Below are 13093 nucleotides of genomic sequence, written 5' to 3' on the forward strand. Positions count from 1 at the left end.
CAGGTTGAGAGTGGTGAATGGCAAGTAATTCTTTTTTTAATATTTTTTTTAGTTGTACATGGACACAATATCTTTCTTTCTTTATTTTTATGTGGTGCTGAGGATTGAACCCAGTGCCTCACGCATGTAAGGCAAGTGCTCTACCACTGAGCTACAACCCCAGCCTGGCAAGAAATTCTTATACCATCTGATTGTTTATAGAAATGAATACAAACTTGCATTCATAAATAAATCTTTCAGCATCCATTTACTTTCAAATTGAAAATAGCTCTTTTATCAGATCTTAAGTAATGTTTTCATTTTAAGAAATGTAGACAATGTAGAAACTTTAGAATATGAAAATGAGTGCTCCCTTCAGCAGCACATATACTAAAATTGGAATGTTACAGAGAAGATTTGCATGGCCTTGCACAAGGATGGCATGCAAATTCATGAAGCATTCCATGTATTTGTAGGAATGTTAGTAGAATGAATCAGACATTATTACCCTTTGTGCATACAATTACATGACTTGTGTAACTCTATATCATGTTCAACCAGACAAATGAGAAGTTATACTCCATTTATGTCTGATGTGTCAAAATGCTTCTACTGTCATGTGTAACTAATTAGAACAAACTAAAAAATAAAATATGAAAATGAAGGTCATTCATAATATCACCTCCAGAAATAATAATTGCCAAAGTTTTGATAGATGAACCTTCTAAGAATTTTTCTATACATGTGTTCATATAGAAATAGACACAAATATTCATATAAGATACTTTAAAAATTAATATTTTTGTGATATTTTGTAGTCCTTTTTATTTATCAGTTTCTTTTGTTGTGGTAAAATATATAATACAAAGTGTGCCATTTTAAAGTGCTTACACTTAAACTTAAAATTCAGTGGCATTAATTACATTTGCAATGTTATGCAACCATCATTGCTGTCTTACTTCCGAAACATTTTCATCACTTCAAACAGAAATTTTGTAACCATTAAACAGTAAATCCCCATACTCCCCTCACCCCATTTTTGGTACTCTCTCATCTACTTTCTGACTCTAATTTGCCTATTCTGTATATTTTATGTAAGTAGAATCATATAGTGTTTATATAGTATTTATCTTCTTGTTCTAGCTCATTTCAATCAGCATAATGTTTTCAAGCTTCATCCTTTGGTAGCCTGTATTAGAACTTCACTCCTTTTTATGGTAGAATAGTACTCCACTGTATGGGTATACCAAATTTTGTTTATTCATAACCACTACAAGTTTCCTTCTAGGATCTCAAAACTAATATATATAAAAACCAGGATGTGCACCCATATTTATCCAACCACACTGTTTCTGGTAACTACCATAATATTTTTCTCAATTTCCTTTGTAAGAGTCTCTTCTGTGTTTCCCTTGGAAGACTTCATCAGCAATATTTTAAAAAAAATTTTTTTTAGTTGGACACAATACCTTTATTTTATTTATTTAAAAAAATTATTTTTATGTTGTGCTAAGGATCTAACCCTGCGCCTCACATGTGCTAGGCAAGTGCTCTACCTCTGAGCTACAACCCCAGCCCCTTCATCAGCATTTTATCCTTTGTCCTTTTTATTCCCCCCTCAAAATACCCCCATCTTCAATTGCTGTGCACCTGCTGTTAATTTTCAGATCTACAGTTGCAGGTCATTTTTATCTCTTAAGTTCACATTCATAATCTAATATTTATTTCACTTCACCACTCTAATTGTATTACAAACTCTTCAAATTAAACAGGTTCAAACTGAATTTGTATTTTCATCAAATCTGCTACTCCTGCTTTCTAGTAGCTCAGTGACTGACATCCCAGTCACTTAGTTACACAATGTAAACTTTTTGAGTAATTTAACTTCTCTCTCAATCCTCACATTTAAATGTTGACCAAATCTTATTGCTGTTAGTTTATAATGATTTAAGAGACTATTTATCACTCTTCCTCTATACTGGTGTCACCTAGACTACTATGGCACTCTCCGATGCATCTCTCTGCCTCAGGTACTGTCTCCCTTTTATTGTTTCTCAGATTTCTAGGTGCAACCTATCAGTGATTCATGAAAATTTGACTAGTGATTTATGCTAAAAATAAAGTAGCATGGAAAACATCAGTGTATCATAGGAAATATTTTGGTATACACACTGAGTTATAAACATTATCGTGGCTGGTTTTAGTTAATGAAGTTTGGGGATATTAATCCATTCTTACATTGCAGCCAGAGTGGTCTTTCTGATCAGATCATGTTATTCACTCCTTGCTTAAAAGTCCTTCAGTGACTTCTCCATGTCTTCCTGGTAAGGTTGGAACTCCTTAGCATGCAACATGTTTAAGGGTTTTTTGTTTAAATACTATAAAGTAAGTTTGTCTGGTTTTCAAATAGAAATTGATGAATAGTTAAGTTGAAATACAGATTCTTCTTCTCTCAACAAAGTTTGCCCAATTGTTTTATACTTTTTAACATTTTTTTTTACATTGAAGGACTCTCTTTCATTTTATAATAGAATGTTCCAGAAATAAATAATGAAAACAGTGAAAGAACTAAAAAATCAGAAAATGCCATCATACAGAAATACAATTCTGGGCAAGAAATAATGGAAGAAAATACTAAGAGTTTTTATTCAGATGTTGAAGATAGAGAAGAGGAGGAAAAGAAAGACCTACCTATTGAAGAAATCATCACAGAAGGTAACCATAAAATTAAGGTTAATTCTAACTTGTGTATTGAGTCCCCCCCCCCACACACACACAAAGGAACTGCTAAAGCACCATGCAGGGCCCTCAATGGAATTTGAGGGAATATTGATTATAGTCTTTGCTTTGAGGACCACATAGGATAGTCTTTTCATTTGCATATATCAAGAAAACAAGCAACCTTCAAACAGTCAATATTTATCAATAGTTTTGGGAAAAGGTACTATTTCTGCCTCTCCTCATTTCTTATTCCTTGACCTATTTTTGCATTCTTATTTTGCCTTCATTTCTTTGAGAATGTTCTCTGGGTCACCAATAGCTTTCTGATGAATGACTAGTGTACTTTTCTTAATTCAAATGACCCTCTTTATTGAAATTATTTACTAATGCTTCCATTTTGAAAATAGTTGTTTAAAGATGGTACTGATTGAAGGTCAACAACCACTTGGTGGAGATGTTGTAGAAAGAATGGACTTCAAGACCTTAATTTAATTCTAGATTATTTTATCTATACTTAAGATTTGTTATCTATGGTTAGAACACAGAGGAATAAAATTAATGTCTTGGTCAAGTAGATATCCTGTTCATTTTCTCAGAACTCTTCCAGAATTTAAAAATATTTATAGGGTAGTGAATAAAAAAGTGACAGTTGTTAGATTCAAAGAAGGCAGTTTCTTCTGCACAATTGCTGGATTGGACTAGGTATAATAGAAATTAGAGTGGAACCTATCAGAATAGATTAATTTTTATCAGCTCTCTGTTTATAAGACTGTGTTATGTGTCCAAACAACAATAGACAAGAGATATTAAAAAAACATGTTGTAGCACCCCAGCTTACTTCCCCTTTCTTTAAAAAAATACTTTTGCTGTTATATAATAAAAATTCAATAGGGAAAAGTTGAATAGGTAGCATCTAAATATATGCTTGTTATACTAAAGAGAACTCAATATTTATGTAAAATTGACATTGTTATGTTTGTGTAATTATTGGTCAGTAAAATAAGGATAAATGTTTTTACAAATACTGGTGATACATGTTTTATAAAAGCATTAGCATATAAAATAAAATTTAACTGTGTCTTCATCATGACAGGTTTACAGTTTTTTGAAAAAAGTGTCAAGAATGAAATTGATACTACTGTCTCTCAGGATGAAAATCAAAGTGAAATCTCCCTAAGCAAAGCCCTCTACCTAGATAAAGATGTAATTAGTCAAAAACAAACTGTGAATGTTACTCACTGTAGAAAATCAGTTACTGCAGAAATAAAATACAAGGTAGTCGTGGAAAAAGACAATGAATGTACAGAATTTAAAGCACAAAATAATCCACTTTTAGTGGTGGATCTATCAACAGAAACCAAAAAAATACCCTTAGAAAGAATGGAAGGATTAGATCTTCATCACACAGATATACATCTGGAAACTGAAAATAACAGAGCCTCGTTTAACAATGTTGTAAATCAGACAGCTTGCAATAGGAATAATAAAGAAGTTTCTGAACGTAAACCATTTGAACAACAATTCAGATTGCACCTGGAGACTCAAGAAAATGCTACAGGGAAGGAAATTATTAATAGTGCCCAAACCAAAACAGATTTAGATTCATCTCCAGATATAAAAATGATTCCTGGTCAGTGTGAGAAGTATGGTTCACAGGATTCAAGTCATATTATATTAGATGATAAACAGTGTAAAATAAAACAAATACAACTATTCAATAAAAAAAGTGAATACAGCATATTACCTTTTAAACAAACTTCGAATATTCAGCAAATATGTCAAGATACTTCAGAGAAAACTGAACTTATTCCTCCCTGTGATGTAGTAATTAACCATCTCATTTCATCTGCTGCCTTCGGTGATAATGTGAAAGCACTTAAGAATACAGATAACAGTATTAATATTACACCTACATTGGAGAAATTCAGCTCAATCCCCAGAGAAAGAGCTGTGTGGAAAAATATGAATGATATGCAAAATCATCAATTTAAGAACTGTTTGGGATATTTAGAAGACAATATCACCATTTCCCATCTTCAGGTTAATGATGAGAATAGTCATACTTCACAAGCCAAAGATTTCAAAACTGATGTTCATATGAAAACTTCCAAAGAAATACAGTTTTCCAATGAGAGTCAGATTGATGAGAATCAGATAACTGAAGTCACAAAAAATGACCTCTTCCTTTTTGTAAAAGTGAACGAAACACAGCATATGTTGTTAAATAACACAGAGAAAACAGAGTCATTAAATGGCAAAATAGTTTCAGAAAAAATGTACAGTGAAGGTCAGCTGGAAGAATCAGATTCATTTCACATAAAGCCATCTGGTGATTTAGTAAACAGAAGTGGAAGGTCAACCTTTGATCTTTTCACTTCAGATAAAAAAACTGAGAAAACTCCAGTGTACATGAATTTTTTAGACCCTGATCCTTGGTCAAAAGTAAATCAAAATGAGAGTCAAACAGTGAACACTTCAACTTCTAGCATTCCTTTGTTGCTGAAAGAGAGACCAGTAGGTCCAACAGAAAATAAAAAGAGAATTTCAAAGACCATTTGTGAAAAAGCTGGTATGGATGATGACAGAAAGGATATTGGACCGGGTAAGAAAGTAAGGTTATATTTTAATTCCCCAAATTTGTTTTACTAATTATTATTCTTGATAAAGTCTCTAAAAAGATTGTGTTCAGTGAAAATGTTTATACTAAATGATTTTGCCCCTAAGCTAATATACTGCAAACACATAGATATGTAAAAGCAGGAAAGATTTTTATTTAAATATAAGTGAGCTTCTTTTAACCTAATTCTGGGCCAGTATTATTAATGTACAATCACATTTGGAAATTTTTTAAAAGTTTTTTTTCCCTACCATTATCAAGAAAAGCAAAAACAACCAACAGTTCTGAGTCATTAATTTTAAAATAGGAATAACTACCTAATCTGATTCCTTTTTTACTTTTTAGAGCAAATGAATTTAGTGACTGAGGGTTCTGACAATGTGCATGTTTACTCCTTTTCTCTCTATACTCTCAGCATCCTTAAAGATTTCCTTCCCAAGAAAAGGGATCTCATGAGAATAGGAGAGAGACCAGTAGTGTAGAGGAAGGGAATCAGTGGGAAGGAGGGCAAGCAGACGTACTGGGGAATTAAATTGACCAAATTGAAGTTATGTGCATGTATGAATGTCATAATGAATCCTGTTATTATTCATAATTATTATGCACCAATAAAAAATTTAAAAAACTTCTTTCCCTCAAAACCACATTATAATTTCTATGTCAGTTTCATCTCCTAGTTTTCTCCTTTCCTTCACTTTTTCGAATATCTGTTCCTTTAGCACCACCACAAATTCATTTTGTTCTTCTCATTTTATAAGCAAGTGAAGCATCACAGTTTATATTATTGATATCAGTCACTCTTTAAACACTTATGTACCTGTTATGTTCAAATTTAAACACCTTTCAGAGCAGAGGGGCTGTTTTATTCCTAAAAATAAGCACATGAAGTGACATGGTGTCCAAGTTTTGCTTTAAAATACTCTAGGAAAAAAGTAGGAGGGAGCTGTTAGGTGAACTTACATTACTTAATATTGATGTTGAAGTTGGTTGTAGGTACATTGAGGTTCACATAATCAATGTGTTTTTCATAGTTTTAATATTTAAAAACATGCTAAGAATAAGTAGTATATAAACACTTATCTACCTGTTATGTTCAAATTTAAATAAATTGAAGATAAAAGCAATAATTTGTAATTATGAGAAAAAATGTTTGCTAATAGCTACCTCATAAAGTTGTCAAGAGTGTTAAAAAAGAAATTCTTAAGTTTTGCTTGTTTGTTTTTAGTACTGGGGTTGAACCCAGGGGCACTTTACTATTGAGCTATATATATCCCCATCCCTTTTTGTCTTTTTAAAATATTTTTTTATTTGTAGTTGGACACAATACCTTTATTTTATTTTTTTTATGTGGTGCTGAGGATAGAACCCAGGGCCTCGCACATGCTAGGTGAGCACAATACCGCTGAGCCACAACCTCAGTCCCTATCCCCATCCCTTTTTAATTTATATTTTGAGATGGAGTCTTGCTAAATTGCCCCAGCTGGCCTTGAACTTGCAATCCTCCTGCCTTACCCTCTTGATTACAAGCATGCACCAGCACACACAGAAAACTGTGGGTTTAACAATGTACATTTAGACCCATTAAAGAAATGTGTATTACAAGGAAATCCTGCTTTTTATGGTCTCAGATTAAACAGGTTTCTTTTACAAAGTAAACTGAGAAAAAAATTTAAATAATATTTGGGAATTAAAACCAAAATAATCATACCTTTACTAGCACCAGTAGGAAGGAATGTAGAGGAAAACAGAAAACACCAAAATACTATATAACCTCATTTCCCAAACTGTCATTTTTTTTTAATATAATAAAAGTTTACTTCATATTCTATTGAGTTAGTCAATTGCTGCTTTAGGGTCTGATGTAACACTTTCTATTTTTTCAGAGGTTCTTTCCTCTTTAGTTACATTTCAGTGATATTAGATATTAAGGAGAAATGTCTAGCATTCTGTAGAAATTGAACTTGTAAAATACTCATTAAATACTGTTATCTTCTAATTTTTACAGTTGATTTATTTAACCTGTTTATTAAAGCCCACTGATCTCTTTTTTAAATAGCCTTTTTGAGGGCTTGTTACTACAACCAGTTTCTTCAAATTAGTTTATCAAATCTGGCACTGAGCTTGTTCAAACTTAAAATGGTAATTTTATAAATGCTTATGTGTGTGTGGGCAAAGTAGTAATGGGGGAAGGGAAGCTAGCATTTTAGAAGTTGTTTTATTTTAGAAGATAATTATACCACCTTATTTTTTATGTGAAATTATAGTGATTAGGTTTTATAAAGGAGCAATAAAATCTTGTTTTGTGAAATGAAATGCTTAGTGTAAGAGGAAAGTCTAGGAAAACTATAAGATTCATAGTAAAGAGATATTGTTGCTTTTTAAATACAAAAGCACAGGATGAGAAAGAAAGTTCAGTCACTAAAAATGAGTGCCTAGAGAATAAAATTCGGTTGTTGCCATTTCCTCTTTGTCAATCAGATACTACCACCATTAACAGAGTTGCTGACACTTTGAATAACTGGAGTATCCATCCAGATCCCAAGGGAGAGCCCAGTGAAGAGAGGAATGCAACTGCAAAGACTTTTTATGATTCCTCTTTTCCCACAGAACATGTAAGTCAATTAAAAATATTGCCGAGCAGACCTTAGTGAGCTAATTCTACAGATATGTGTAGAACTGTATGCATCTGGATGCTTTAAGACCTAACTGATCTCCAAAATAATATCAAGAGGGCAACATGGCACCATTTTTCACAATTAAGGTTGATAGAAAACAGCAGGAAAAAGTCACAGTGTATAAATCAAATAGATACAATCCAGCCTGTTTGGGGAAGGAGAGGATGAGGCATCATACTATGTACTTCTACTTTTTAGTCACTTAAGTTTAGAAATAGTGACATTTTAGTGTTTAAATTTTATAATAAAGATGCTTAAAAATAAGCTAAGCAAGTCTAGTTTTTAATAATGCCTTGTTTAGTTTATATTATCTTTGGAAACTGAGAAAAAAATAGAATACAGTGTAAAAGGATAAAATATCCATAATGTGATGATAATAAGTATGAATATATATACTGAAGTATTTGTATAGCTCATATGGTTCCCAGGAGTCCATTTGTCATAAAGAAAAGCAACTAACTACAGCTGACAGGTTATTTGGTCAAATTTATTAAGTTCTATATCTTGTGCAGAACTTTAGCAAAAAGTCTGTACTGTTCAAGTCTTAAAAGACAAGTACAACTGACAAAGATGATCTAAAATGTTATTTATAAACAACCAACTGCACAATGAGATTTTAAAGTTACTGTATATTTTATATTTGAGACAGCTTTCTCTTTAGCATGTACAAAAAAACCATAGCACTAACACATCCTTAATAAGTAACAACTTTTAACAATGTACTTTATTAATTGGAGAACCTCAAATGAGATAGCATAATTCTTCTTTGGCAGAGCTGAAACAAAAATCAGATCTGTCCTTTTTCTTCCTAACTAGTTATGTATGACAGCAGAATGCATTTCAACTTTTCACATTTTACAAACTGGAAAACAGCAGTCTAATTTCAGGTTGGTGTGTACAAGTATGTATTTATAATAGAGATCAGTAAATCTGGCACTGGAAAACCTAGGTTGTCTTGGTCAATTGGATAAGTCAGAGTTAAAGCAACAAGGAAGCTAGAGAGCAAAGCTAGATACCCTGTTGCTAATTAGATCAAAACCACAATATGGGCTGGGGTTGTGGCTCAGAGGTAGAGTGTTCGCCTACCATGCATGAGGCACCAGGTTTAATCCTCAGCACCTCATAAAAAAATAAAAACAAAGATATTGTGTCCACCTATAACTAAAAAATAAATATTAAAAAAAAACCCACATCCTACCTTCAAACATCTTAGGGGATGATGAAAAATTCACAATTTCCTTCAAAGTCCATTTTTATAAGTAACCTAATACGGAACTTCTTTGTGTCTAATTCCTAGTTTTCTTCCTGCAATTAATGTTATTTTTAAAAATTTACATTTGTAGAATTTATAACCTTTTGAAAGAAACATTCCCACAACATCCTGTAAGGTAAATACATTTTTTTTCTATTTTGCAGATGAGGAAACAGTGATATAAAATTATTTTCCAAGGTCATTGAGACATTATCTGCAGTGAATCTATGCTAGATGTCTTGGCTCTTAATCAAATGTTGAATTACGCTTTTTCAACTTTCATAATAGAAAAATTTCTTCTCAAAAATACTGGTACATGGGGCTGGAGTTGTGGCTCAGTGCTCTAAGCACTTGCCTAACATGTGTGAGGCACTGGGTTCAATTCTCAGCACCACATGTAACATGGGACAAAATCAAAGTAGATCTTCCTAGTAAGTAAAACAGTACAGCAAAGCTACACCCATTCCTTTTCATATGGTGCTTCTGCACTGCAATGACAGGATTAGGCAGTTGTGAAAAGTCTACAAAGCTCAAAATATATATTATCTGATTCTTGGCAGGGAAAAAGTTTGCCAAATCTGTTGTAAATGAACACAAATGAATTTTGTATTTATAGCCAGAAAAGGAAAATAATTTTTATGTTTTAACATTTTTATACACTCTTCACACCAATTTTGTTAAATTTAGGTGCGAATCCACTTTTCCATATGGGTTTAGAGCAACTTGAAAAGATACAATGTTTGTGTTCTTATTCTTGGATTTAGGTTGGTAGTGTGCTATAATCTTTATCATATCCAGGAATGAGGATGGAGAGAGGATTCAGAACTATATATTTTATTCATTCAATTCTGAGGCTGAAATAAAAGGACTAGTACCAAGCTAGGGGAAATGTTAAGGGTAGGAGGTAACAAATTGGTAAAAAAGAAGGGAAAGAGCAAAGAAATGTGCCAACATATGGAACTAAAATTATTGCAGTTGGCGGTAGAAACCTCTTATGCTATATAGGACAGGCTAAGTGCAAAAAACCTTAATCTGTATTTTGTTTCTGTAGAGCCAATCCCTGTTCTTACCCTTCCCACCAAGAGGGTTGCTAAAACAGATCTGTCCTTCCTTTCCATTATCATCAAGATAAAAAGTAATAAAAGAATCAGGATTTGGAGAAATCGCTAATTTGTGCTTGAGATGCCAAAAGTACCAAGCATTTTGGGCCATTTAATCACACAGCTCAACAATCATTTTACTTCAAGATTAGATTTAGATTTTACCTATCTTTCCTTATCTTGTCTATCATATGGGTCACTTAGAATCCATTTTGATCTGATGGAAGTATATTGAACACATATTATCAGACCATTATCAGAAATACACTCATCTATGAACATGTTTATTCCATACTACTCATTCTTTCCAGTAATAGCATCTGGGAGGTAAAAGAAACTGATGAGAAAACTGAGGACCATAAAAATTGGAATGACTTGTCTATGGTCTCTTAGTGACCTTGACACTTTTCAAAGAACATTAGCAATTAGACAAATATAATAGTATCAACCCCAAAATCAGAGGCAAGGCTTAGAGGGGAGTGGTAGAATTTTTCAGGGAGCCAAACAGAGCACTCTCTTAGGGAATGGTGGTTAAATTCTAACAAACATTTAAGCTCATGTAAAAAATATTTCACAATGAAAATGATGTTAATGCCACTTTTACCAATAAAACTGAAAAAGGTTTTTTAAAAAAAATTTTCAGTTGTAGATGGACACAATAACTTTTTTTAAAAATCTTTTAGTTGTGAATGAACCTTTATTTTATTTATTTATATGTAGTGCTGGGGATCGAACCCAATGCCTCATGCGTTCTAGGCAAGCACCCTAACCACTGAGCACAACCCCAGCCCTGGAAAAGATTTTAATGTAAAGCAATACTCAGATTTTTCATTAAGAATTTATGAACAAATGATACTAATTATAGCCTGATCTACAGTTTCAGTGTCCAAAAATGGATTAAATATGGAACAATGGGACAGAAACATCTTCTTAAAAGACTTTAGAACAGGAGGAGGGCTGGGGATGTGGCTCAAGTGGTAATGTGCTTGCCTGGCATGCGCAAGGCGCTGGGTTTGATCCTCAGCACCACATAAAAATAAAATAAAGATGTTGTGTCCACCGAAAAACTGAAAAATAAATATTAAATATTAAAAAATTCTCTCTTTAAAAAAGAAAAAAAAAGAACAGAAGATGATAAAATGCTTTTCAACACAGCTATGTAAACTGATAAAAATATGATCCAAGTCTAAAAAGATTAGTACATTTACATCAAAATATGTAATGGTGATTGGGATCTGAGGCGATTTGAATGTTAACTCATATTTCTAAAATACTCATTATTTCCCTGATAATAACAAAATAACACAGTAACTATTATCTTAAAGCCATTTAATATTCCCTTTGAATAGAAGATTTTATCTAGTAATGTATGTGAAGACCAAAGATTCTTTTCCATGAAATTACCTCAATTTTATTTTTAAGAGGCATAAACTGCAAACAAAGTAAACATTTAATTGAAGAAGTTAAATCATTTCTACAGGGATTATTTTGCAGCCACTTAAGAGTTACTCATGAAAAATTTAAGACCCAGAAAACTGCTCACAGAAGAAAAGCAAAATAGAAAATTCTACAGAACAATCAATATGCTAAAACCAGAAAAAAGAATGGCATAAACAATACCCAAGTATTGACAGGTTTCTTTGGGCAATAGATTAAAGTTGTTTTTTTTTTTTTTTTAAATACTTTTGTCCATTTTCTGAATGTCCAGTATTTTATCAGGGGGAAAAAAAATCTTTAAAACAAGTTATTTTTTTAAACACATTATAAATATGGCAGTGCAGTTCCTGGAGACATGCCAACTTCAAAAATACCTCATTCCTCTTTCCTGTTTCTTCAACAATAGTACACTGAAGCATGAGAGGAAACATGAAAAGGCAAATTTTATAGGTTGTTTCTGTCTGAATTTTTATCTTCTCCTAGCTTTGATGAAAGACATTTGAAAAGGATATAGAAGATGAAACTAATTTTTACCTCATAATATTTTTAAATACCTTCCACCATAAACTCAAGACCTTTTAGAAAATAATTGTGGTATCCTTGGAATATCTTATATTTTGAAGAGGTACTATATATTGTATTGTACCAATATTACTAAAGTAATTGTAAATCAGCATGAAAACCTTGGCTTTTATCATCTACTTGTAATTGCAGAGGCTAAAAGGATTCTTTATAAAAAGTCATTTGTAAAATTTAAATGGTAAAACAGACTTATCTTTCCTAGGTCAAAGCAAAGCCTCTGATTTCCACTGTGTTACAAAGCCATTTTCAGGCAATCAAGGTCAAAGATGCTCCTGATCTAGCTGCCTTTTCTGGTAACAACAACTGGAAGAGCCTCACGACAAATCAGATAACTGAAAAGTTTTTAAGCTTAGAAAATGGCAACCAATTAAAAAAAAGAAAAGCTGAAGAGATGTTTTAAAAGACAGATTAAGTGAAGTTAACAGATACTTTCAGTAGTGAAATGAAACTGGAACACTGGTACGGTTATTACCAGAATAAAATAACTTACACCTAAAGCTTTACAGTTGTCTTCAACTTTTCTAACTTTGTTTCTGTCGTTATTAAAATTGTATGTTATCTGATTCTGCAAATACACCATTTAAGATAGCTGCCTCATTATATATAAAAAACAAAGTGACCCTTTATAATATGCTACTTTCTATCCTCTGGGTTTGTGATTTTTCTTTAGAATTGAGACAATAAATGCCCAGACTAGTCAAATTTTTAGTTTATTATGTTTTACTAAGGT

At 32.3% G+C, this 13093-nt stretch overlaps 1 protein-coding gene and 1 non-coding gene across 2 annotated transcripts in view; both read left to right on the plus strand.

Annotated features, from left to right (window-relative positions):
- Ccdc73 (coiled-coil domain containing 73) overlaps nucleotides 1-12963 on the plus strand; it is a 120754-nt gene extending 107791 nt beyond the window's left edge. Inside the window, exons 14-17 of the mRNA XM_026404255.2 lie at nucleotides 2511-2694; nucleotides 3794-5302; nucleotides 7796-7929; nucleotides 12566-12963. Of these exons, the coding sequence (XP_026260040.2) occupies nucleotides 2511-2694; nucleotides 3794-5302; nucleotides 7796-7929; nucleotides 12566-12763 (2025 nt within the window). The 3' untranslated portion in view covers nucleotides 12764-12963. The remainder of the gene's footprint in view (nucleotides 1-2510; nucleotides 2695-3793; nucleotides 5303-7795; nucleotides 7930-12565) is intronic.
- Nucleotides 346-451, plus strand: LOC113194236 (U6 spliceosomal RNA). The gene has a single exon (XR_003302257.1). It is a non-coding gene; the product is annotated as a U6 spliceosomal RNA (small nuclear RNA).
- Nucleotides 12964-13093: the final 130 nt, after the last annotated feature.

Source organism: Urocitellus parryii, chromosome 4 (genome assembly GCF_045843805.1).
Source record: "Urocitellus parryii isolate mUroPar1 chromosome 4, mUroPar1.hap1, whole genome shotgun sequence".
Lineage (NCBI taxonomy): Eukaryota > Metazoa > Chordata > Mammalia > Rodentia > Sciuridae > Urocitellus > Urocitellus parryii.